The sequence below is a fragment of the Camelus dromedarius genome, chromosome 10 (genome assembly GCF_036321535.1).
Source record: "Camelus dromedarius isolate mCamDro1 chromosome 10, mCamDro1.pat, whole genome shotgun sequence".
Taxonomy (NCBI): Eukaryota; Metazoa; Chordata; class Mammalia; order Artiodactyla; family Camelidae; genus Camelus; species Camelus dromedarius.
The window spans coordinates 41,485,115-41,508,337 of record NC_087445.1 but is presented as its reverse complement, the minus strand read 5'-3'; the positions used below and the strand labels follow the sequence as shown (position 1 = coordinate 41,508,337).

Genomic DNA, 23,223 nt, shown 5'->3' with positions numbered 1-23,223 from the left:
GTGGAGCAATCATGAAATCCTATGAAACCATGGAGGACAAACTTCTGGGCTGGGACAGCCATTTAAGGTGGAGGGAAGCAATATCTCAATGGGATATCAAAGAGCTACCCCTTCCAGTTGGTAGTAAAAGTATGGGCACGGTTCCCCCAAAAACAGAATGGCTGAAAAATTGTTATCTTAGAACGCTGTGTAGGACAATTGCTACAGTAGCTCTTCAGGAAAGATAAGGAGTTGGAGGGACCATCCTTGACCTTTTATGGCTGAAGCTGTGAAGAAAAAATAATGGTACTGTCCCCCAAAACTGTCCTTTGAGGACATTGTCAGAAAGAGAACCTTGTTACCAAAGGGAAAAGGGGAGGGGAGGGATAAATTAGGAGTTTGGGATTAGCAGATATAAGCTATCATGTACAGAATAGATAAGCAACAAGGCCCTACTGTATAGCACAGAGATCTATATTCAATAGCTTGTAATAACCTATAATGAAAAAGAATACAAAAAAGAATATATATATAAACTGAATGACTATGCTGTACACCAGAAACTAACACAACATTGTAAATCAACTATACTTCAATTAAAAAACAAAAATTTTAAAAGCACAAAAATTGTAAAAGATGAAATGCTGTAAGTAAAATAACAATTCTGGCCCAACTCATTCTCATGATCCAGAAGAAGGTTATGAACCATATGTAAGATCATTCCTTTCAAGAACACTCTATTTTCAAGATGGTTAGTGAACAGTTTGAGGAAGAATGAACTCAGCTGAGAAGGGCAAAGAGTGGTTGAGTCAGTGTCCAATGCTCCAGCTAAAAGGAGCCTGACCCCAAGGGAACTGGGGACCCAGATGGCCCACCCAAGTTGAAAGGCTCAGACGATAGCTGGGTTTAGCCTTTGGCTCCTCCACCGCCTACCCACAATGGCCTCTGCATTTGACAGTCTAGAAGGAGGTACAGGTACACAGGATCTGAGCCACTTAAACTGAATTTGCTCAGATTGACTCCTGGCCTCCATTTTTCAAATGAGAGATATTAAAAGAGGGCCATCTTCGACATGGCAAAGAGAGGCTGAAGGAAAATATTATTGGGGTTGGTGGGGAGGGCAAGGAAGGGAGAGGCTACAGCAATATATACTTCTCTGAGTTGATTAGGTTTCAGTTTTATCAGTAAGTGAGACAATTAAATTACCTCAAAATCATTTGTCTCATCATTGAAGGCTTTCTGCCTTTTCCTCATTCATTGGTTTATATTCATCCAGTACGCCACCAATTAAATTAGGACATTTACAAGAAAATTCAATATAAAATGTCTATGTCCTGCATTTGTAGATTCTGGTAAATGTTTTTGCTTTTACGCGTGACCTGAGGTACAGCTCGTAGAAGAAATCAATTACAGCCTCCCAGTCACGCATTATTCATTATTAATTAACCATTGGACTGAGACTGGACTGGACTAGGGGGCCAGTGGGTCAGAATATCCTATTTGGCAAAATCATGGAGATTTAAAAAAAAAACTATCCTGATTTCAGAAATTCTATACATACATTTCAACCCCACACTCCTCCTCCATACACACAGATGTGTCCACACAGCTGCTACTATTAAGCCATAAAGAATGAAGATCTGTAGTTTCAGTCACGGAAAAGGTCCATAGTATACTTTTTTTTTTTTTTAACATTCTTTATTGCTTTATAATCATTTTACAATGTTGTGTCAAATTCCAGTGTAGAGCACAATTTTACAGTTATACGTGAACATATATATATTTTTTGTCACATTTTTTTCTCTGTGAACTACCATAAGATCGCGTATATATTTCCCTGTGCTATACAGTGTAATCTTGTTTATCTATTCTACAATTTTGAAGTCCCTTCCTACCCCCCGCCCCCTTGGCAACCACAAGTTTGTATTCTATATCTATGAGTCTGTTTCTGTTTGTATTTATGCTTTGTTTGTTTGTTTGTTTGTTTTTAGATTCCACATATGAGTGATCTCATATGGTATTTTCCTTTCTCTTTCTGGCTTACTTCACTTAGAATGACATTCTCCAGGAGCATCCATGTTGCTGCAAATGGTGTTATGTTCTCGGTTTTTATGGCTGACTATTATTCCATTGTATAAATATACCACCTCTTCTTTATCCAGTCATCTGTTGATGGACATTTAGGCTCTTTCCATGTCCATGTCTTGGCTATTGTAAATAGTGTTGCTATGAACATTGGGGTGGAGGTGTCTTTTTGAAGTAGGGTTCCTTCTAGATATATGCCCAGGAGCGGGATTCCTGGGTCACATGATAAGTCTATTCCTAGTCTTTTGAGGAATCTCCATACTGTTTTCCACAGTGGCTGCACCAAACTGCATTCCCACCAGCAGTGTAGGAGGGTTCCCTTTTCTCCACAGCCTGCCCAGCATTTGTCATTTGTGGACTTTTGAATGATGGCCATTCTGACTGGTGCGAGGTGATACCTCATTGTAGTTTTGATTTGCGTTTCTCTGATAATTAGTGATACTGAGCATTTTTTCATGTGCCTTTTGATCATTTGTATGTCTTCCTTGGAGAATTGTTTGTTTAGGTCTTCTGCCCATTTTTGGATTGGGTGGTTTTTTTTTTTCTTATTAAGTCGTATGAGCTGCTTATATATTCTGGAGATCAAGCCTTTGTTGGTTTCATTTGCAAAAATTTTCTCCCATTCCGTAAGTTGTCGTTTTGTTTTACTTATGGTTTCCTTTGCTGTGCAGAAGCTTGTAAATTTCACTAGGTCCCATTTGTTTATTCTTGCTTTTATTTCTATTGCTTGGGTAGACTGCCCTAGGAGAACATTTTTGAGATGTATGTCAGATAATGTTTTTATCTGTATTTTCTTCTAGGACGTTTATTGTATCTTGTCTTATATTTAAGTCTTTGATCCATTTTAAGTTGATTTTTGTGTATGGTGTAAGGGAGTGTTCTAGCTTCATTGATTTACATGCTGCTGTCCAGTTTTCCCAACACCATTTGCTGAAGAGACTGTCTTTATTCCATTGTATATTCTTGCCTCCTTTGTTGAAGAGTAGTTGACCAAAAGTTTGTGGGTTCATTTCTGGGATCTCTACTCTGTTCCATTGGTCTATATGTCTGTTTTTGTACCTATACCATGCTGTCTTGATTACTGTAGCTCTATAGCATTGTCTGCAGTCTGGGAATGTTATTCCTCCAGCCTCTCTCAGAAAAAGCATTTGATAAAATTCAACACTCATTTATGATAAAAACTCTCACCAAAGTGGGTATAGAGGGAACGTATCTCAACATAATAAAAGCCATATATGACAAACCTACAGCCAGCATAGTACTCAGCGGTGAAAAACTCTAAAGCTTCCCACTAAAATCTGGGACAAGACAAGGATGCCCACTATCACCACTCCTATTCAACATAGTCTTGGAAGTCCTAGCCACAGCAATCAGGCAAGAGAGAGAAATAAAAGGGATCCAAATTGGAAAAGAAGAGGTAAAAGTGTCACTATATGCCGATGACATGTTACTATATATAGAAAACCCTAAAAGGTCCACACAAAAACTACTAGAGCTGATCATAGTATATTTTTAAGTGAAGGAAAAAAAAAAACAACAACAAAGTCTCTACAGAGTAGGAGTAGATGCACTCCATTTTTGTAAAGTATATGTGTTAATAATATATACACGTAAATTTAAAATGTAAAGAGTCAACAAATGTTAACAGTGGTTATCTTATTAATTTTTGTTGTGTCTGAATTTTTTAATGACACGTGGTTCTTTTCTTACCAGAAAAACAAAAATAAAGAATAAAATACAAAGGTTTCACTTGGTGGGGAAACTCCCTGGGGACTTAGCAAAGAGTGATAAGCATTTCCTTCTTCGCTTTTTTTAACCCTTGATTGATGCTCTGTTATCCTTCTAGCATTCTCTCTCTCTGTGTCCCAACCTTTTTCCAGGTAATGATAAGATTATGAGAAATTCAGGAGGTCAGGAGTAACAGAAATCATCTTAAACCCCAGGCTAGTATCAAGAGGCATCTCATTCATTTACCAAGTGAACAAAGGATGTGAGTTTATTCATATGCAACAGAGCTGATCAGGGAGCTTTTGTGCTTGGCTCTGGAGAACCAGGTTGCTCTGGGCAGCTCCACAGCTCACTGTCTTCACTGCTCATTCGGCTGTGGTTCGTCATGCATCCCCTCCCTCCTGGCTTTCCTGGTGACTGTGACTGGCGTAGAGATGGGGACTGACGGGGACATGAGCAGCATGTAGGTTTTCCTCCTGCACATCCTGTGAGTCTTCCTACTTAGAATCATGGCAGCCACAGGTGCACGGGGTTCATCTGGGGAGGAACAGGGCTCTTTTCTTTGCACCCAGAGCCAGACTCCAGGAAGAAAGACCCCTCATTGACTTGGAGTTCGAAGTAGTCAAGGAAGCACTAAGTAGACTGCCAATTGTTTGCTGTGCCTGAATTTCTTTGGAGATACCATCTGATGAATTCAAGCGACTTCTTTTTCTCTTGCTTCTCCATGAGATATGAGCCCTGCTTTATTGTGTAAGGAAAGGGACTCTCCAACTTCTGTGGGCTTTGTCCACAGTGTTCTTGAAACAAAATTCACTTTGATTAATTATTTTTGAAAACATTTCCATAGGATTTTTAAGGAAAGAAGGTTGAGTAGGACGGGTATGGAGAAAGCAGTGCAGCTGTGTTGCTTGTTGACTAAAGGGGAATTGTGGGGCTCTAGATGTGAGTGTCGTAGGCCACAGCAGCTCTTGTCCTCAGAGGGTGGAGTTAAGAGAAAACTGATGGAGGGGCCTAAGCTAATGGCGAGACTCTGAAGCCCTTTTTCTGATCAGTTCTGATGTTTGTGGGTGTGTTTGAAAGTGCTTTTGCCTGACAAGTGCAAATTGTTCTTGTGGGCAGTTGAATCTGAATGCTTAGGCATTTTCTGGTTTTAAAAAGAGATAAGAAGTAAACTTCATTAAGGAGTCCCATTTTAGACTTACATATGATCCCGCAATCCCACTCCTGGGCGTATATATGGAAGAAATTCTAATTTGAAAAGATACATGCACCCCAATATTCATAGCAGCACTATTTACAATAGCCAAGACATGGAAGCAACCTAAGTGTCCATCAACAGGTGACTGGATAAAAAAGTTGTGATACACACACACACACACACACACAAACACACACACACACACACACACACACACACAGAGAGAGGAATATTACTCAGCCATAAAAAAGAATGAAATAATGCCATTTGCAGCAACATGGATGGACCTGGAGATTATCATACTAAGTGAAGTAAGCCAGAAAGAGAAAGAAAAATACCATATGATACCACTTATATGTGAAATCTAAAAATATGATACAAATGAACTTATTTACAAAACAGAAACAGACTCACTGACATAGAAAACAAACATGGTTACCAGGGGGTAAAGGGAGAGATGGAAAGATAAATTGGGAGTTTGGAATTTGCAGATACTAACTGCTATATATAAAATAGATAAATAGTAAGACCCTACTGTATAACACAGGTAACTATACCCAATACTTTATAATAACCTATAATGAAAAAGAATATGAAAAGATATATATATATAGATATATATATACACACACACACACATATAACTGAATCGCTATGCTGTACACCAGAAACTAACACAACATTGTAAACAGACTATACTTCAATAAAAAAAAAAAAGTCTCATTTTGATGGTGTGTAGGACTACACTTTGAAAAAATATTAAAATTGTGATCTGAAATACTGGCATGTTCATTATGTTTTCCTTTATATATTGATGATGGAAAGATTCTGTCCATCTATTCAGACGTGGAGAGTGTTGTATAAATGAAGGATCGATTTCAGCCCATTATCAAGATTGCATTTTGTGTTGGGCTTGCTCAGCACTGGGGTTAGGTAGTAACAATGAATCCTCCGTCTCCTGAGACTCCGTAATGCTTAGTGTGCTTGTATCAATACCAGGGAAAGGGTATTTCCTTGCCCGATCTATTCACTCCTGGCGAGGAGCTTACAAAGTCACATTTAGAAAATGTACACACGAGACAGTAACTATTTGTTGAACATCCGGAGCATCCTCTCACCTTTGCACCTGCTATTCCCTTGGTCTGAGATATTCCCACGTCCCCCTTCTTCACTTCAAGTCTTTATTCAAATGCCACCCTCTCAGTGAGCCACATCCCAGGGCACCCTACCCTTGCATTTATCATTATCTAATTATTGGTTCCTTCTATCTCCTTGCAAGGGCCACGGGGGCTGAGATTTTTGTCTGTTTGGCTCACTGCTGTATCCCTACGGCTTAGTACATTGCCTGGCACAAACTGGTTTTTATTAGTTGAATGACAATAATGAATTGAATTGATAAAATTGTACATATGCCACTTTTATTTGGGCATAATTTGTCTGTTTGTGAATACTCTAGACCCCAATTTGAACTGCATCAAGGGACATAAATGTTAAGGCTGAACATCTGTGAGTCTGTGACTGTGCAGAAATACGACACAGGAAGGGCCCCACAGACCTACTACGGGAGGTGCCAGGTATCACTGGGGTCAGGAATCTCTTCTGAGTTCTGTGAACCAGTTCACTGCTGTTTGTGCAGGTGGGGCCGTTGCTGCAGAGTGGACCAGGCACTTTAAGGATGTCCTGTTACCCCGGGCCCCTGAACTCAGTCCCCAGACTTTTCCGCCTTTTCTTCACCCCTGTTCTTGCTCTGTTCACACTGTTAAGATCGAAAGTGGGACCTGTGTTCTCTGGCTCTTGACCTCTAATTTCAAAAGCCAAATCCTGCACATTTTTTAGCTCACCTACTGGTTGAGTTAAATAACTGATTTCACGTTTTATTCCTCCAAGCAGGCAGAAGGCTGTCTGAGTGTGGTTACTATGATATCTGACTTTTCCTACCCTTTAATTACATCTTAGCAGGTTTTGGTAGGAACTCAGCGCTTAGGAACATGTAAGAATTTTTTGAAGTTGAGCCTATCATTTTTAAGGCTTATTGGCAGGTGCCAAAGGTACCTTCTGGTTGTGATGTCCCTTTTTGTCTGGTTCAGTATTTTCAGCCAGCCTGAGACTTCTGGTCATCTTATTGGATTGTGGCATAATCTCTAGAAGGTCTCTGTAAAGTGAAAATATGTTACCTTGGTGGATAAGGCATTCACCCAGGAATACTCATGGGCATGGTCTCTTTTTTGGAATATCTAGTGGAGGAGCAGAGAGATCCCTGATAGTATGGGCACCAGAATGGTGCGTGTTGATGGAGGTGGGTGGTGGGGGAGGATAGTCTGAAGCCTGGGAACTGGGGCATTGACTGCAGACAGCAGACATGAGCAGATGGCACTAGAAGAAGCCATGACTCGGAAGGAGCTTGATGTGTGAGAAGAAGGGGGATCAGAAGAGCAACAAGAGAACATAAAAGGAGAGGCATGTGGCACCAAAAAGAACTCTCAAAGATTTCTTCTGGGACCTTCTACAGCCTGCCCTGCGAGATGATACGGGCTTTTCTCTTTAAATGGAGAAGGGTGAATAAATCATCATCTTAGAAGATTCCTGAGCTGTGAGAATAGGTCCAACATATTTGGGTTCACAGTCCTATTTAGCTCCTTTCTTTTTTCTAATTAATGATTGGTTTGGGCTTGGAAATAAATTGACACACCCCTCTTATTTTCCCCCAGGTCTTCTTTCATGCAAGTTGTGTTGAACGCAGAGCTATGACTAGGAGTTACAGAACCTAGACAAGAAAGCCGATAGCTCAGCTTTGGGGTCATTTTGATGCTATAATTCTCTGAAGCCTTGCTGTGTTGAGAAGTCATATTTAATATTCTCTTTTCCTCCTCAATCCCAAGCTCCCTCATTTTGTAGATCTGAAGTCATTATGGTGTTATGGAGTGGTGGGTGCAAGGCAGAAGAGACAGGGCCCAGTGTACGGGGGTCATGGGTTCAGGGAGTAACCCTGGTCCTATCACAGACTGCGTTGACCTATAAAGAGTGTTGCTAATCCTCTTACTGTCTGCCTCCCAAGAGATACGGGAGGAGAAATGAGGTAATGTCTACTTAGACTTTCAAGCTTCTCGGAAGAACAACATTGTACAATAATATGATTTCCTAAAGCATTTGTTTGTGTTGTAATGGAGTATAATTCCGTTTACCCAAATTTCTTAAGATTCCTCTAAAATATCTGGCAGGAAAGCAGTCTGGCTTTGAGCATAAGAACTGAGCCTAGACTAGAACCCTTATAAAGTACAGGTGAGCCAGCTCTAAATTTACAAGGTGCAGGGAAGGAAGCTGGAAGAGGGAGGAAGGGGAGTTATAGGTGGTGATGGCGGGGTGGTGGTTGTAATTATTTTCAGAGAGTTTATAGCCTATGTTTTAATTTTCCTTCTTTTTCATTGAAGTATAGTCATTTTCCAGTGTTGTGTCAATTTCTGGAGTACAGCATCATGTTTCAGTCACACATATACATACATATATTTCTTTTTCATTATAGGTTACTACACGATGTTGAATATAGTTGCTTGTGCTATACAGAAGAAACTTGCTGTTTATCTATTTCAGTGTTGATAACATATTTTTAAATTATGTTGTTTCACTAAAGATCAACATGTCAATACATTTAAAAATATATGCATTTATTTTAATTGAACAATGTTGCATATTGGATGACTCACCTGCAACATCATTCCTGCCATCCTTCTGCATGTTGATAGACTGTTTGACCCACCCCCTTCAAGATTTAGTATATATCATGTTCCTTGGGCCACAACCTGGTTGTTAATAACTAGTTTCTGAGTCTGATACAGCAATTCCATACAAACACCAACAAATTTGTAGATTTATTTGGAAGGTACCTAGTAAGTTACTAAACAATCCTTTACCTTCGTTCTACAGAAAAAGAAATAACGTCTTCTTTTATTGAGATGGTCATTAACAGTGAATTTTTATGTAGTCTTTTTGAGCAGCATTACAATTGAGCTGGCGTTCTAGTCAGTCCAAAAAAGAGAAATTAAAATAAAGGATGGAAAGTGAGGGGCTGTATACATGTCTGTCAACTCTGAAATACTATAAGGATATCAATCAGGTTGCAATGATCATTATCAGGCAGTTTTGTGAAATTTTCTGGAAGCAATTGGTTCTTTAGCACTTCCAACCCAGTGTTCCAAAATGTTAGCCTTCTATGAATTTTAAGTGACTACTGTGTTAACCAGGAAAGAAAGCAGTATGTCTTCTCTTCCAGAGAGGTGACAATATATACTCTTCAATAGCAAGTGATTTGTATTTTTACGGCAATAATACTGATCACGTTCCTTTCTCTGGGAAGGGGGAAGAACAGTGTTACAACTTTCCTTTACTGAATTATAGACTATAATGCAGAGAGGGCATGTCCTGTCACCCAAAATGTGGCATGAAAAAATAAATTCCCACCAAATTGTGTGTGGTATGCCGGGGACATGTGAAAAAGGTCACTTTGTCTCTCAAATTAGGAAAAACATCTTAGATAAGGAAACGATATGGAGCACACTCTGGAACTGCACTTTAGACGAAAACAGTATCTTACTAAAACCTGGTGACTCAGACGTACAGTTCATATCAAGTTAGATTGTAAATAATCTTAATAAAACCACACTTTTGTCCGAGGAGGTCATGGAGAGGATGTGACCACCAGCTGACCCAAGAGCCAGACCCTGGCCATTGGAGGATCCTCACCCCCTCCCTGTCCTTGAAATGTATGCTCTGCCCACCGATCCCACACTGGGAAGCATTTTCAAGGGCACCGCCTCAAGGGAGCAATGTGTTGTTGAGACCATACGTGATTGAACCCAGTTAAGGCCTCTGCATAAACTTTGAAAATTATGGGGGTGCAAAGGTGGAGATATTCCTGTCTTATGACTGCCGAGACAGGTCTTTATATAAGTTCCCTTGCTTATTAAACCTACCACCTACCAGTCTGGAGTGGCCTGCCTCTTTCTTCAGTCTCCCCTTGTCTTCTGTACGGGGGCCTGGTTCAGATTTCACCCGGGGACGCTCCCGAGGTTGCAAAGCAGCAATTTTCTGTTCCTGCCAATTAACTAAAATTTGAATGAGCATTTCTGAGTGTTAAACATGTGCAGTTTTATGTGCCCATGTAAAACTTCATGATACATTTATGAATTTCTGCAGTTGTGTATGAACATAGCCAAGGCACACTAAAAAAAAAGAGGTTGAAAAATGTCCACTTTATATCGATCTGTTAAATTGTGATGTTTTATTTGAATTTGTTTCAGAATCGAAGCAAACGCCTGGAGAAAGTCCACGTGGTTATTGGACATAAATCATGTGACTTGGATTCTCTCATTTCTGCCTTCACTTACGCTTACTTTCTAGACAAGGTGAGAGAAAAGATGATGATGCTTTTTGTATTTGACTTATGATGTAACTTTTAAAAACAAGCCTTTTCTCGAAAATCCAGGGACCTGTTAATGTAGGTTTTCAGGATCTGGTTTGTTGCTGCAGAGAATAAAATGCATTATAATCCCTTAGTCCACAAACATCTATTAGTCACTTACTGTACATTAGGCATTGTTCTAGTTATTCCTTGCTGATTCCCTGCATAAATCATTATTTAGATAAGATCCATTTTTTTCAAATACAAAATTTAAAAATTTTATAATAGTTGATTGATTTTATGGAAATTCAGAGAACTGACAAAAGCAACGGTCAGAATTTCTTGTTATCCTTTATCATCCTTGTTGGGTAATCTTGCTCTCTGGAGTAGAAAAATATGTGCAGAATAACCTGCATGAACATTATGTGAAGTCGAGAGCAGATTGGCTGGAATTTCTAGTAATAGGGGTATTACATGTCACACCTATAGTCTCTTTTTGCCTTTTAGTCTTTGTACAGCAAGGTCATTCTCAGTTAGTGGTAATCTCCCTTAAGCAAGATCTTTGCACTTGGTGAAGTGGTACTATAACATGCCAACAGAGATGGAAAAGGTCTTTCTTTTAATAAATTGTTTTAAAATTACCATTCCATAAAATTCATCAGCCCGTATTAATACATTATCTTAAAGCTTAAAATATTGCATTATGAGTGTCCCAGTGCTATTTCCAATTTCACACAATCTTTAATTTTCCAGAGTCCAATTGTTTCTATTCCAATTTTGCTTGGATTTTTGGCTCTGAGTGTATGCATAGCTGATCTAGAATGATTAAAACTGACATGAAACCCAGTCTTCTAGAATGAGCTATAGGTGGCAAGGATGTCTTTAGGGCAGCAACTGACAAAAATGCCACATAAAATATTCTGATCTCTATGTATGGCTTTCTATCATATTTATCTTAAAACTTGATAAACTTTACTTGGGAGATTAATTGGTATGAGGAGAGAAATGTATCTGTGTCAAAACACACATATTAAATACTAATCTTATTAACTGGAGTTTTTGACTCCTAGAAAAAAGTGTTGCTTGTCTTGACCACATAGAGTTGGCTGAACCAGACTGGTTTTTTAGACTGATGGTGGCATGAACTCTTAAGGAAATTATGTAATAAAAATGACACCACTACCAACTACAATGTCTTGAATGAGTATAATAACGTTCAACAAAAGGAGTGGGAAAAGTAGTTGTGACAGAAAAAATAGATAAGGAGACATGTGGCCTCTTTTCTCCTTCTAAGACTTGCTAAAAATGAGCATGGGAACAAATATAGAATTGGTGAAGAGTCGCATACTGGGATTTGTTAAATATCTGTATCTTCCTCTTAATTTGTTGGACCCTGCCTCCATCACAGGTCTGCATCTCCATTTTAATTTTTCCTAGGAATCTCGCTACTCCCTTTCAGAGTATTAACACATAGGATAAATGCAGGGTTTTGCACCTTCTTGTGTATGACTCTGTTTAAATACTTTTCACTCTGATAGGTTGAAGCCCCATTCTACAGATAGGGAAAACTGAGGCTCAGAAAGGAAAATGGCTTTCTCAAAGTCACACAGCTTAGGCTGGGGCTAGAACCTAGTTCTACTGACTCCAACCTCAGAATAGGTCCTGCCAGGATAGGCTCAGGACTCATATTCCACTATCAGGAGTTGGATATAATTATCAATTATATCAATTAACAAGAAAAAATAACTTGCTATGCATAAATGATTATTACTAATCTATGTTGTATGCTAATACAATCTATAATAATCTATATATAGTAACCATATATAAGTAATATATAATATATGTATATAATACATATACAATAAATTATAATGTCTATATAATATAATAACCTATATATTATGCTAATGATTATTAAACACTTGTGATTGTGTAGTAGCTTGACAGGTGAGAAAAAAAACTTTGTTGGAATGGCTTTGTGCTTTGTATACCATGTAGCAGTGAGTGATTCATTTGTTTCACTCAGTAAATATGTGTTAAATGTCTACTTTATGCCAGACTGTCTTATGTACCTAGAAACATAACAACAAAAAAAGACAGAAATCCCTTATAGGAAGGGGAGATGGATGATAAAGATGTTAAAACTGTGTAATAAATCCTATGCTTGTCACAGAGCTTGTGGTGGTGTGAGAACAAAGCCCATTTACTTTATGCAAAAACTCAGTGTTTCCAAACCCCACATTCTCTCACTGATATTTAGGGTTTATTGCCAGACACTCACAGTAATTTTTTTATGTTTTAAGTTATTTTTGTGAGGGAGGTAATTAGGTTTATTTATTTATTTTAATGAAGGTACTAGGGATTGAACCCAGGACCTCATGCATGTTAAGTGCACACTCTACAACTGAGCTATATACCCTCCTCCTACTCTTAGTAATTTTTAAAAGCACCTTCATTTTAAAAATTCCTATGGAAAAATAAGTTTATTATTGTGAATCTGAAATTCTCTAACTTCTACCCATCTTCTGTTTTCCTCATTACTACAGTTTTTTTTTTAAAAAACAAGAGATTTGTTAACATAAGATTTTTTAAATAGCATAAGAAATTAACAGAGATCACAATCCAGTAGGTAGTCTGTGGGCCAAATATGGCTCGTAAATGAGTTTTTACTAGCCTACACAGTATTTTTAATTTAAAAAAATGAATGGAAACAATTAAACATCACAGATAAGACCCCAAATCTAGATTTCTAGCTTTTCTTGAGTAATTGAAAGATGCACCTATTCTGGACCTGAATTTTTTGCTTGGAAACAACTGGCTGGAGCCAAGTGACCGACTTCCCATATAGAAGAGTTGAAATGAGATATAAAGTATTTCAAGTAAGGCATGAGAGATTTCACGTAGAGTAACAAGAGGTTAAAAAATATTAGGGGACACTCACACATGGAAAAATGCTCTGCTCATTGGGTTCCAGAAACGTTGGTTACAGATGTCACATGGTTTAGCAAGGCCAAAGGACTTCTGTTTCCCTTACCATTCGCCTCAGGTTTGTGAAAATGCACTTGTATTTTTCCCTCCTTCTGTTGTCAGTGATATGGTCAGCATTTTGTGTGTGTGTGATGGTTTGCTATATAACTTATTTCTGGAAGTTAAAGTAGATACAGCAGTATATAAATATTAAAAAAAAAAACCCCACAATAATGTAAATCGGCCAACTTTTTTCTTGGCAGGTCAGCCCACCTGGGGTTCTCTGTTTGCCTGTGCTGAACATACCAAGAACTGAATTCAACTACTTCACTGAGACAAGGTTTATTTTAGAAGAGCTAAATATCTCCGACTCATTCCACATATTCCGCGATGAAATTAATCTGCATCAGCTAAATGATGAAGGGAAGTTATCTATTACACTTGTTGGCAGCAACGTGTTGGCAAGGTAAGGCTCCCTGTGAGGCTCTTGCTGTGGGGGGGGTGTTGATCTTTTAACAAAGGTTCTTCTGTGCAAAGGATTGTATTGTTTAGGATGTTCATGGTTTAGGGAGATGTATTAAAGCCAGAGGACATTCAGAGGAAAGGGAATATGTTTTTTTTTTTCTTATGGCAAAATTTGTTCTATGCCAATCCTTTGTTTTTACTTTGGCATTTCAAATATGACATCTTTGAGTGGAAAGTTCTTGTAAAATTGACCGAAATTATAATTTTAAACCATTTCAAACACTTTCTTATAGCAACGCAACAGTCCTATGTATTGATGCTGAAAGTGTATGTTGAAAATTGATATTAAACACTAAATGAAACTGAAAGGTTCTTAAGACAGAAATCTCAGTAGTGAAATGAAAAATTATGTAGACGGTCTATGAAAGTCATTTGCTCATTGGCTTATTTATTCATAGCATTTTATGCTATAAAAGCAGGATGGATTTTTGAAAGTTCATGTAATTTGAATGCCTTATTTTATGGACAAGATTCCTGAACCCCAGTGTTGCAAATTACTTGCCTGAGGTACCATGTCCTGTTAGTAGAAGAGTTTGGATTAGAACTTGGGTATTCTACCTCCTTCAACAAGTACTTAGGAGCTGCTAACTGACGTATGGATTTACAGGTACACGAATAGGAATAAGACAAATTCCCTGCCTTCAAGGGCCTTACAACCCATCACGAAGATTCCCATTTTGATGAGCTCTTGGTTGCTAATGAATGAAGAGTCCTCAGTTAAACACCCCAGTAGTTTGAGATGATAGTTTTTTTGCACACTTTGTCAGTTTGCTAATCCTTGATGACATTAACCAGTAGACATTGACCTTAGTATATATGAAATAAAAACTCATACAAGTATCTCATTTTTCACTTACTCTTTTTAAGGAAGCATATTTAGGTATAAATACATTGTAGTGTCAGTCATGCCGTTCACTCAGTTGTAAAGACTTTGGAAAGTAATCTGCTGGTGTTGAGCTGTTTTTACCCCCATGATGTTTGAAATACACAACATGTTTTGAGTAATATTTATCAGTCAATTGTTGACAACTGAGAGTTACCCATAGATTATTTGACTGACTTCAGTTTTCAGGGTCCAGGGTTATCACATTCGTGACTTAATTTATGTGTTAACTTTTCAAACCAACTATAGTGCAAGTAGATATGGACAAAAACAACGCAAGAAGCCAAAGGAGTGAACTGTGAAAGATGTGTGTTAGTCGAAATCTTAAGGAGAGTTTTGTTATTGGTTATACAGAAGAATGTATGCTGGTTTGGAGACTGAAGTTGTGAAGTCTAACTTTGGGATTGTTTATGAAATAGAATGTTTTTCAAAAATAAATTGAGCTCTTTGTCTCCTTCATTGCCATGCTTTTGTTTATGTCAGACAGAAAGAATGAAGTTAGTTTTATTATCTTTCTTCCCGCCTTTGATAAAAGCCAACTCCATCTCATGTAAAAAACATGATGTGGAAATAAATAAGCCTGTAGTATTTTTTCTCTAACACCACAACTGGATATACAAATTTGGAACCAGACAGAGTTTAAATACAAGTACTCTATTGACTAGCTGTGTGACCTTGGTCATTTTTTATTTTATTTTATTTTTATATGATTTTTAAATATTATACTCCATTTACAGTTATTACAAAACCTTGGCTCTGTTCCCTGTGTTGTATTGGTCACACATCTTAACTTTTTCATGCTTCTTTTTCCCCATTTATTAAAATGAGAATTTTAATAGAACCCATCAAACAGGATCATTTTATAATATAAGACATGATAATACTCTGACAGTATTTATAGCAGGGTCTGGCTTGTAGGGGAAGCTCAAACATGTTAGCTATAACAATCATTACTGTTGTTGTTGTTATTATTATTTTCCAACAGCAAAACAAGAGACAGAAGTGCTAAGGTATGAAGTCCTCCTAAGGCTCTTGGGGAGGTCATTAGTTGAAATTAATGTCAAAACACATAGAATAATGTTCCACTCTTCTGAGTCATGTGAGCTTCCTTGTATTTTTGGCTATTGAGAGGAAGTACTTTGCGTGGGAGCAGAGATTCAATAATTCCAAAAAGTAAGAAAACATGCCATCTCTCTTTCTCTTCCTCTCCTCCGCTCGCTCTCCAGTGAGGACAAAGCCTTAGAATCGGCAGTCGTCAAGGTCATTAATCCAGTTGAGCAGAGCGATGCCGGCTTTGAGTTCCGAGAGTCTTCCTCCTCTCTGGTGGTGAAAGAGATTCTCCAGGAGGCTCCCGAGCTCATCACCGAGCAGCTGGCTCATCTGCTCAGAGGTGAGAGATGACTCTTTCTATTAAATACTGGAAGGCTTAATGGAGTGTCTCTCGACTTGCTCATGCGGAAAGAGTGCGATCCATTCTTGGGTTAACAATCCCTTTAAAGACGACGGGAAGCTTCATCAGAGAGGCAGGGAGTAAAGAGTTTGTTAAAGAGTAGCATTATATTGAGTATTAAAAATGTGCATTTAAAAATAGGCAGGAAGGCTCTTTGCTGTTTCACTAGACAAGAATATTAAATGGAACCGTGGCACCTCTGTTGGGGGGTTGAAGTAGCTCCTCCAGCTGTGTAACAGCTTCCTGGGGTGCCTCCTGCCCCACAGCAGCATGAACAAGGGCCGGAATTGCACATTCCTGCATTGAAATACCTCCTGTACTGAGATATGCTTCGCTTACATAATGCTGTTTGGATGGCAAAATTACGCACCTTTCCTTTTGGTGATATTGTGCAGGGCTCGTAAGTCAAACTGCCACCTCTTCCCCCCCCCCCCCATCTTGTAGGATTTTCCATCTTCACTCAGCCTGCTTTAAGCACTGTGTTCCCCGTGACGCCATCATCAGTGATCCCCCTAATCTCTATTCCATCTTTGTCGGTGGAGCCCACTGCTTCTGAAAAGTGGTTCCCAAGCTGGAAATTGTCAATGACTTTGGTGCCGCAAAATTACCACCAAAATTCCATATTGTCTCATGTAGGAGAGTTTGGGGGTTTGTATAAAGTCTTTTTCTTTCAACAATCCATCTTGAATATGGTAGACATAGATTTTTCTTAGGAGTATTTGACACAGGAAAGTGGAAAACAGTGACTAACAGGCTGACAGAATTAAAAAAGGAAGGAGAAGCCCAAGAGTATGTTGACAACTCTCTTAAGAGCTTTTCCTTTTGCTTCCTCTGTCTCTACCAGAATTTGGAGGGGAAAAGGTCAAGACTTACATAATTCCTATAAATGTTTAAGAACCAGTGGCCCCAGGAAACCTGGTTTAAATACTTTTCTGGCTATGGACATCTGTAAAGTTGCTTTATGGAAAGCTGTACCTTCAACTAAACTAAGTAGCACAATCATTATCTCTGTAACAGTGGAAGGAAAATAAAGGCAATTGGAGATCTTGTCCAGGAGGGGAGTTGTTTGGCAGTGCAGATGTGTGATGCAGGCAAACGCTAGAGAATATGCTGTTTAAATATTCTGCAAACTAAGAAGCTGGGTTTATTATTCAAAAAATACAAATGTGGTCGATGATTAGCTCATCATGATTTTCTATAAACAGTAAAATAATGTCAAACTGTACTACATTGGAACAAAGTTTATGATTTTGTCGACAATGATGACGATGTTCAGATTTAGGGAGCTAGGAAGGATGCTTTTGTTAGTTACCTTAGCTCTAGTCTGCAGAGCTACCAAGAACGAGAACTGTGGTAAAGGACCTTGGTTTTTCTCATCGTCAGAGATTTTTCATAACTTTGGGCTTAAAGTGGCATCAGGAAGCTGGCAGGATAGGGACATCACTTCCTTGTTGCTTGGAAATTGGAAAGTGAGCGGATTCAGTGCCCCTGTCTGTGAAGGCTGCCAGTGCAGAGACTGTCATGAGAAAGTCAGAGTCACTGCAGCCTGGGAGGTAGAAGACACAGGTGGCGTATCACAGTGGAAAGAGGGCTCTGGAGAGCTTTGGCCAAAGTGTGCACATGTGCAGGTGTGTTTGCATGTACATGGAGGGGAAATGGAACATCACTGAATGGTTTTGCCAAGAGGGAACTAAAGGATGGCGATCCAAGGAATTGGATTTTAAAAAGGTAACTCAAGTGTTCAGAGTAAGAATTGGCAAAGGGTCAATTTTTAAAAGCTCCTGAATCTTTAATAAACATAAGAAAAGAATCAAGTCAAATTTTGCTATATTCACTAAACTCAAACTTAGATTTTATAGTTTTCCAATCATATATGAACACCAAACCTAAAGGGAGGTTTTCTTTAATGCCTATAAATAACTTTAACATTCATGATTTTCATAATGTGAATAGTTCTCTTTCTAAAGGGTTTTTCTCTATAAACAGCTATGATGTTATCATGTCCTAAAATCTGTCATGCTGAGGCACACTGGTGCCCTGTAAATGGATTTCAAGTGGGCCAAGATATTGATCCCCTTAGTCCTTGGAGAGGACCCCAAATATATCTCTTAGCTTGGTATGCTAAAAAAATATAATTTTCAATGTGTTCCTTTATGTGCAAAAGGTTGAACCTATTCTTTTTCAGTCTTACTTGTTAGCTCCTTCTCTTCTACTCAGCTTCCAAGTATTGCAATGCCCTAGAACTTTGTCCTGGATCGTTTTGTAAAGTATCCCTAGGTAGCCTCATTTAGTTCTAAAATTTTAAATATAATACACTGACTGTGACTCCAAGTATCACCAGTCATGACCCCTCTTTAGAATTCCAGGTTCATCTTCAGTGCCCACACGACATCTTCATTTGCATGTCTAATTAGCACCACCACTTCAACATGACTGTAATGGAACCCTTTAGTTCCCTGGACCTCCAGACCTGCTTTTATACCAGTTTCCTCCTATCAGTAAAAAGCATCGCCAACCACCCAATTATTCAAGCCACAGTCTAGGAGTGATACGTGATTCTTTCTTTTACCTTTCCTCCCACATTGAGCTGTCGGCTAGACTTGTTGACTCTACATCTAGAGCATAACCTGAATCCATCCACTTTTCCCCTGATCACTAAGTATTCCGGTCTAAGCAGCCGTTCTGTCTCTCTTTGGCTGATGCCACAGCTGCCTGACTGTTGCCATTCTTCCATAGAATCTATTTCCTACCAAGTACTCATAAAAGAGTAAACCAGTCATGTCACTTCCCTGCTGAAAACCCATCACACTCAAAGCCCAAGCACGCCACCCTCAGAATCCAATACACAGTCTTTCTCCTGCCTATCCCAGCATCATCTCATGCTATTGTCCCCTTTTCCCATTGTGTGTTCCGGGGATGGGGGCCTTTCATTCCTTCAGATATGCCAAACTCTTCCACTCTTGAGGATTTACACATACGGAACCCTCCTTCTGGGACGCTCGTTTCTGTCGGCTTATCTTTATCACTAGTCTCCTCCTTGCTCTTGCTCCTTCATTCTAGAATGTAAGCTTCATGAGAAAAGAGACCTTCTATGTTTCGTTGACTGCTCCACTGTTCTCATCTCTGGTGCCTGAAGCGGCGCCTGCCATCTAATACACTCTCAGTAAATCCTGCCATCAAGTGAACTGTGCAAGATTGTTTGTATCCTTTCTATTTTTATGACTATATTGATTTAGTTGGTACTATGATATGATCATTTCCATTTCATTCCAGCCCATCCCTCCGATTTTCTTTTTTTTTAACAGCTTTATTGTGGTATGTTTCCTGTACAGTAAACTACACGTATTTCAGACGTACAATTTGATGAATTTGGTTGATGCACACACCCATGAAACCACCATAATCCAGATGGCTAACATTTCCATCACTCCCCAAGAGGTGCAGTTTTCAATTTATTGAAATTTAATTTCTCAATTTATCCCTTCCCACCCCCTTGACCCCCTGGTAACCATAAGTTTGTTCTCTATGTCTGTGAGTCTGTCTCTTTTGTAGATAAGTTCATTTGTGTCCTTTTTTAAGATTCCACATATGAGTGATATCATATGGCATTTTTCTTTTTCATTCTGGCTTACTTTACTTAGAATGACAATCTCCAGGTCCATCCATATTGCTACAAATGGGCTCCAATATTCTTAATGTCCAGAATTTGCACATTGTTCCTTTCAGTAATAACCTTCTCCCCACCCCACCCTCTTTTTTTTTTTTTAGCTTTTAGGAATCCTTGTTTTGGTATTTTGCAAACATTTGTTTTTATTTTCATCTTTTAATTTTATTTTTTATTTTATATGTCTATTTTATATATGTAATTTTCACCCTTTCATGGCATATAATACATGTACAGAAAAGAATGCAAAACATAAATATATATATGGCTCAGTGACATCTCATAAAAGGGACATCCTTTTAATAATTACCCAGGTAAAGAAATAGAACAAGCTGACCTCTTTGTGCCCCATCCCATCACCACTCACTCCCTCTCTAACTAAATCAAGGTAACCAATATTCTAATTTTTATGGCACATGCTTCTCTGCTTTTCTTTAAATTTTACCACTTCTATGTGCACCCCATATCACTAGAGACTGTTTTCTGTCCATTTTGTATATTAGATAAATGGAGTATATGGTATACACCCTCATTGTTGTTAGATCTCCACGTTTGTGTTAAGTGTGACCAGTAATCTGCCATCTATTTATCTGTTATTTATTTATTTATTTTATTTTTTGCATATGTATCCTTTCTTCTTCCATAGGCTGTTTGAAGTGGCTTACAAAATTGCATGTCAATACTATAAAATATGAAAAAAGAGTCAGGGTCAGGAAACATACAAGTATCTAAATTTGGAGGAGTAAAAATAGTATTTTGCATGAAACTTTGACTATGGAGTCAATGAAAAAGTAGAAATATAATTAACTGAAATGTTTATATTATTACTGAAACAAACACATATACTAGTTCCTCATTAAAAAATATCTAAATCTAAAGTTTTTTTCCCTTGCATCAGTCTTCTTGAAGTGACACCTTCTAACGTCACAGACATCCTCCAGCTTTCTCACCTGTGACAGCATTTTACACAGGAACTGGGCAGAGAGTATCACACACTTGCTGCTCCTCAGTCAGTGAATGGTGATTGTTTTATTCAGCTTCCCCTTCAGTCTAGTAACCTTGTTTTCTGTTCCAAATCTTTTTTCTATACATGCTGCTGTTTTTCACTAAATACAGGAATTTAATACTTAAAATCAGTCATATTGGAATCTCTGTAGTCATACTCACTGCTGTAGCTATATATCAGAATGTTTGCATTGTGGGATAATATTATATTCCAATTCTGAGGTAGGACCTGATGATTATGGATGCTGTTAAAAGATCAGTTATATACCAGTTAGAAGTAGGTATTGTCTTGCCGGTGTAGAAATAACCTGCTGCGTTTATCTGATAAACCCCCCATCACTCTGTCACCTGGACCTTGGCAGGAGAGTTAGGGATAAAGGTCAACAGATGACCTAGCCATAGCTAGTGTGTGTTCAGACTTTGCAGGGGGGTTAACAAAGTTGACATAATTGGCGTTTTCTTAAATTAATACTTCTTACAATAGCTAGGTCTTCTTGTCTTTCAGGAGGACATACCTCACACAGGCATTTCAGGATACAGATCATGAGCTCCCCTTTCATCTGAAAAGGCGCAAATTTACTTATGTAGATTACTGTCTTAATTACTTGTGTGAGAAATTTGTCTGAAAAGAGACTGTGCTCATTCAGATGAGATCATAAATGACCCAGATTTTTGGAAATGTGTCTTTTCACTCCTTCACCCCCTCCCCACCTCTGTATTTGCTCTTGTGGTTCCTGTTCCTTTGTTTTCTTTCTCTTCTCCTGCCTTTTCTTTCCATCTCCCCACCTTCCCCACCCCCAACTCCCTACTCTTGCCCTCCTGCTGCTGCTTCTAAGATTTGACTGTTATCATTTTCTAACAAGCTGCATCCTGTCCTGTCTTAAAAGTCACATTCTACAGTCATGGTGGCCTAGAGTTGGTGTTTGGCTGTGCCCTGGGTTTGTGCCAAAGGCAAACAATTGCTTTTCTGCCAGGCTACTCAACCTGCATTCTTTTATTTCCTGCAGAAATGTGTACTAGAGGATTACTGCCAAGTTTAAGGTCTATTGAATTGCTGAATCATCGCACTGGGGGCTTGTGTGCCGACGTGTGTGTGTGTGTGTGTGTGTGTGTGTGTGTGTGTGTGTGTGTGTTTCCCAGAACCAGCTGGCAGCGATGAGACTACAGCCACAGATTACCTGCAAACCTGATGGCAGGTTCGCATCAAGACCATGCTTCACCCAAAAGGCCTTGCACCTTTATTTGTATAAGGCCTTTACAGAGCCACGCTTCGCTTACAGAGCCATGCAATGGCTTTTTGTGTAGTGAAACAAATAGCAGCAAAATTGTTCCTCACTTAGGATGCGGGAAAACTATGCCCTAGGTCTTAAAGAAACAATTCTCTCCTGTTGGTTGTTCCATTTGAACGTCAGTAAAGAATCGTTGCTTGCTATTTTAGTAGCCTGGATTAACAGCTTCAAAAAGAGCCTTTTAAGGAGATCAAATAAGAAGGGAACAGAGCCAGATTTTTTCTTTTCTTTTTTTTTTTTTTTTTTCTCTCTTGCCCAAAGAGTGAATCATCCATCTCCCAAAATGGTTACAAAATCCAAAGGGAATTACGACGCTGTTTTGCTTAAGAAGAGGAAAGGCCTGAGTTGGGGGAAGGGGAAAGAAATGATTTTTCTCTGTTAGCTATAAAACCAGAATAATGCCTCATCCTCGGAGTGTGAATAATTTCTTCTGCCATATAAAGGCAAATTTTATTCTTAAATTCAGGCGTTTTAAATGTAAAAGATTACTAAGCATTTGAATACTATGCTCCTTTTTAAGCCCTTTCCAGGCAAAAATATAAGCTAACTTGTATTTTCTGTTTTTTCTCCTCCCTTCTCCCTCCCCACTCCCTCTGCTCTCTGTTACTTGTTCTTCAATTTTTTGGTTTCAGTGTGAAAAAAACTGATCCCAGGTGAAACAAGGAAAGACGTTTAAATCCCTTCTTTTCGGCTAAGAATTTATCATGCAGAATACGCATTGACTGTGGTGAATGTTTTCCCCAAACAACTCTGACTTCGTTAGATCATGTTTAATATTAATGCACTGCAGTCGCTTTTGGCAAGAGGTCCTTTACTTCTCCATTCTTTTGAACAAAGAATATTGTGGTTGATTTTTTTCCTAATGGAATGAGATGTTTGCTACTATTTGATTTTAATTGCTTTCTTTGTTGCTGTTGTTAATCCCCCGTGGCCTATGAATAGCTGGGACACTGGATTTAAGTTTGGTGTTTTTTTTTTGTTTTTTTTTTTAGTTCTGCAGTATTTTCGGGAAGTTAAGCCAACTCTTAGCCAAAAACAGGTTTGATTTTGCT

General features: G+C 38.6%; 1 protein-coding gene across 6 annotated transcripts in view; it reads left to right on the top strand.

The window, feature by feature from the left end:
* The window catches only part of PRUNE2 (prune homolog 2 with BCH domain), a 233,541-nt gene that overhangs the window by 38,169 nt on the left and 172,149 nt on the right, over positions 1 to 23,223 (top strand). For all 6 annotated transcript variants that reach the window (XM_064490288.1, XM_064490286.1, XM_064490284.1 and 3 more), the window contains exons 2-4: positions 10,285 to 10,389; positions 13,619 to 13,821; positions 15,990 to 16,153. In XM_064490288.1, coding sequence (XP_064346358.1) covers positions 10,285 to 10,389; positions 13,619 to 13,821; positions 15,990 to 16,153 — 472 coding nt within the window. The remainder of the gene's footprint in view (positions 1 to 10,284; positions 10,390 to 13,618; positions 13,822 to 15,989; positions 16,154 to 23,223) is intronic.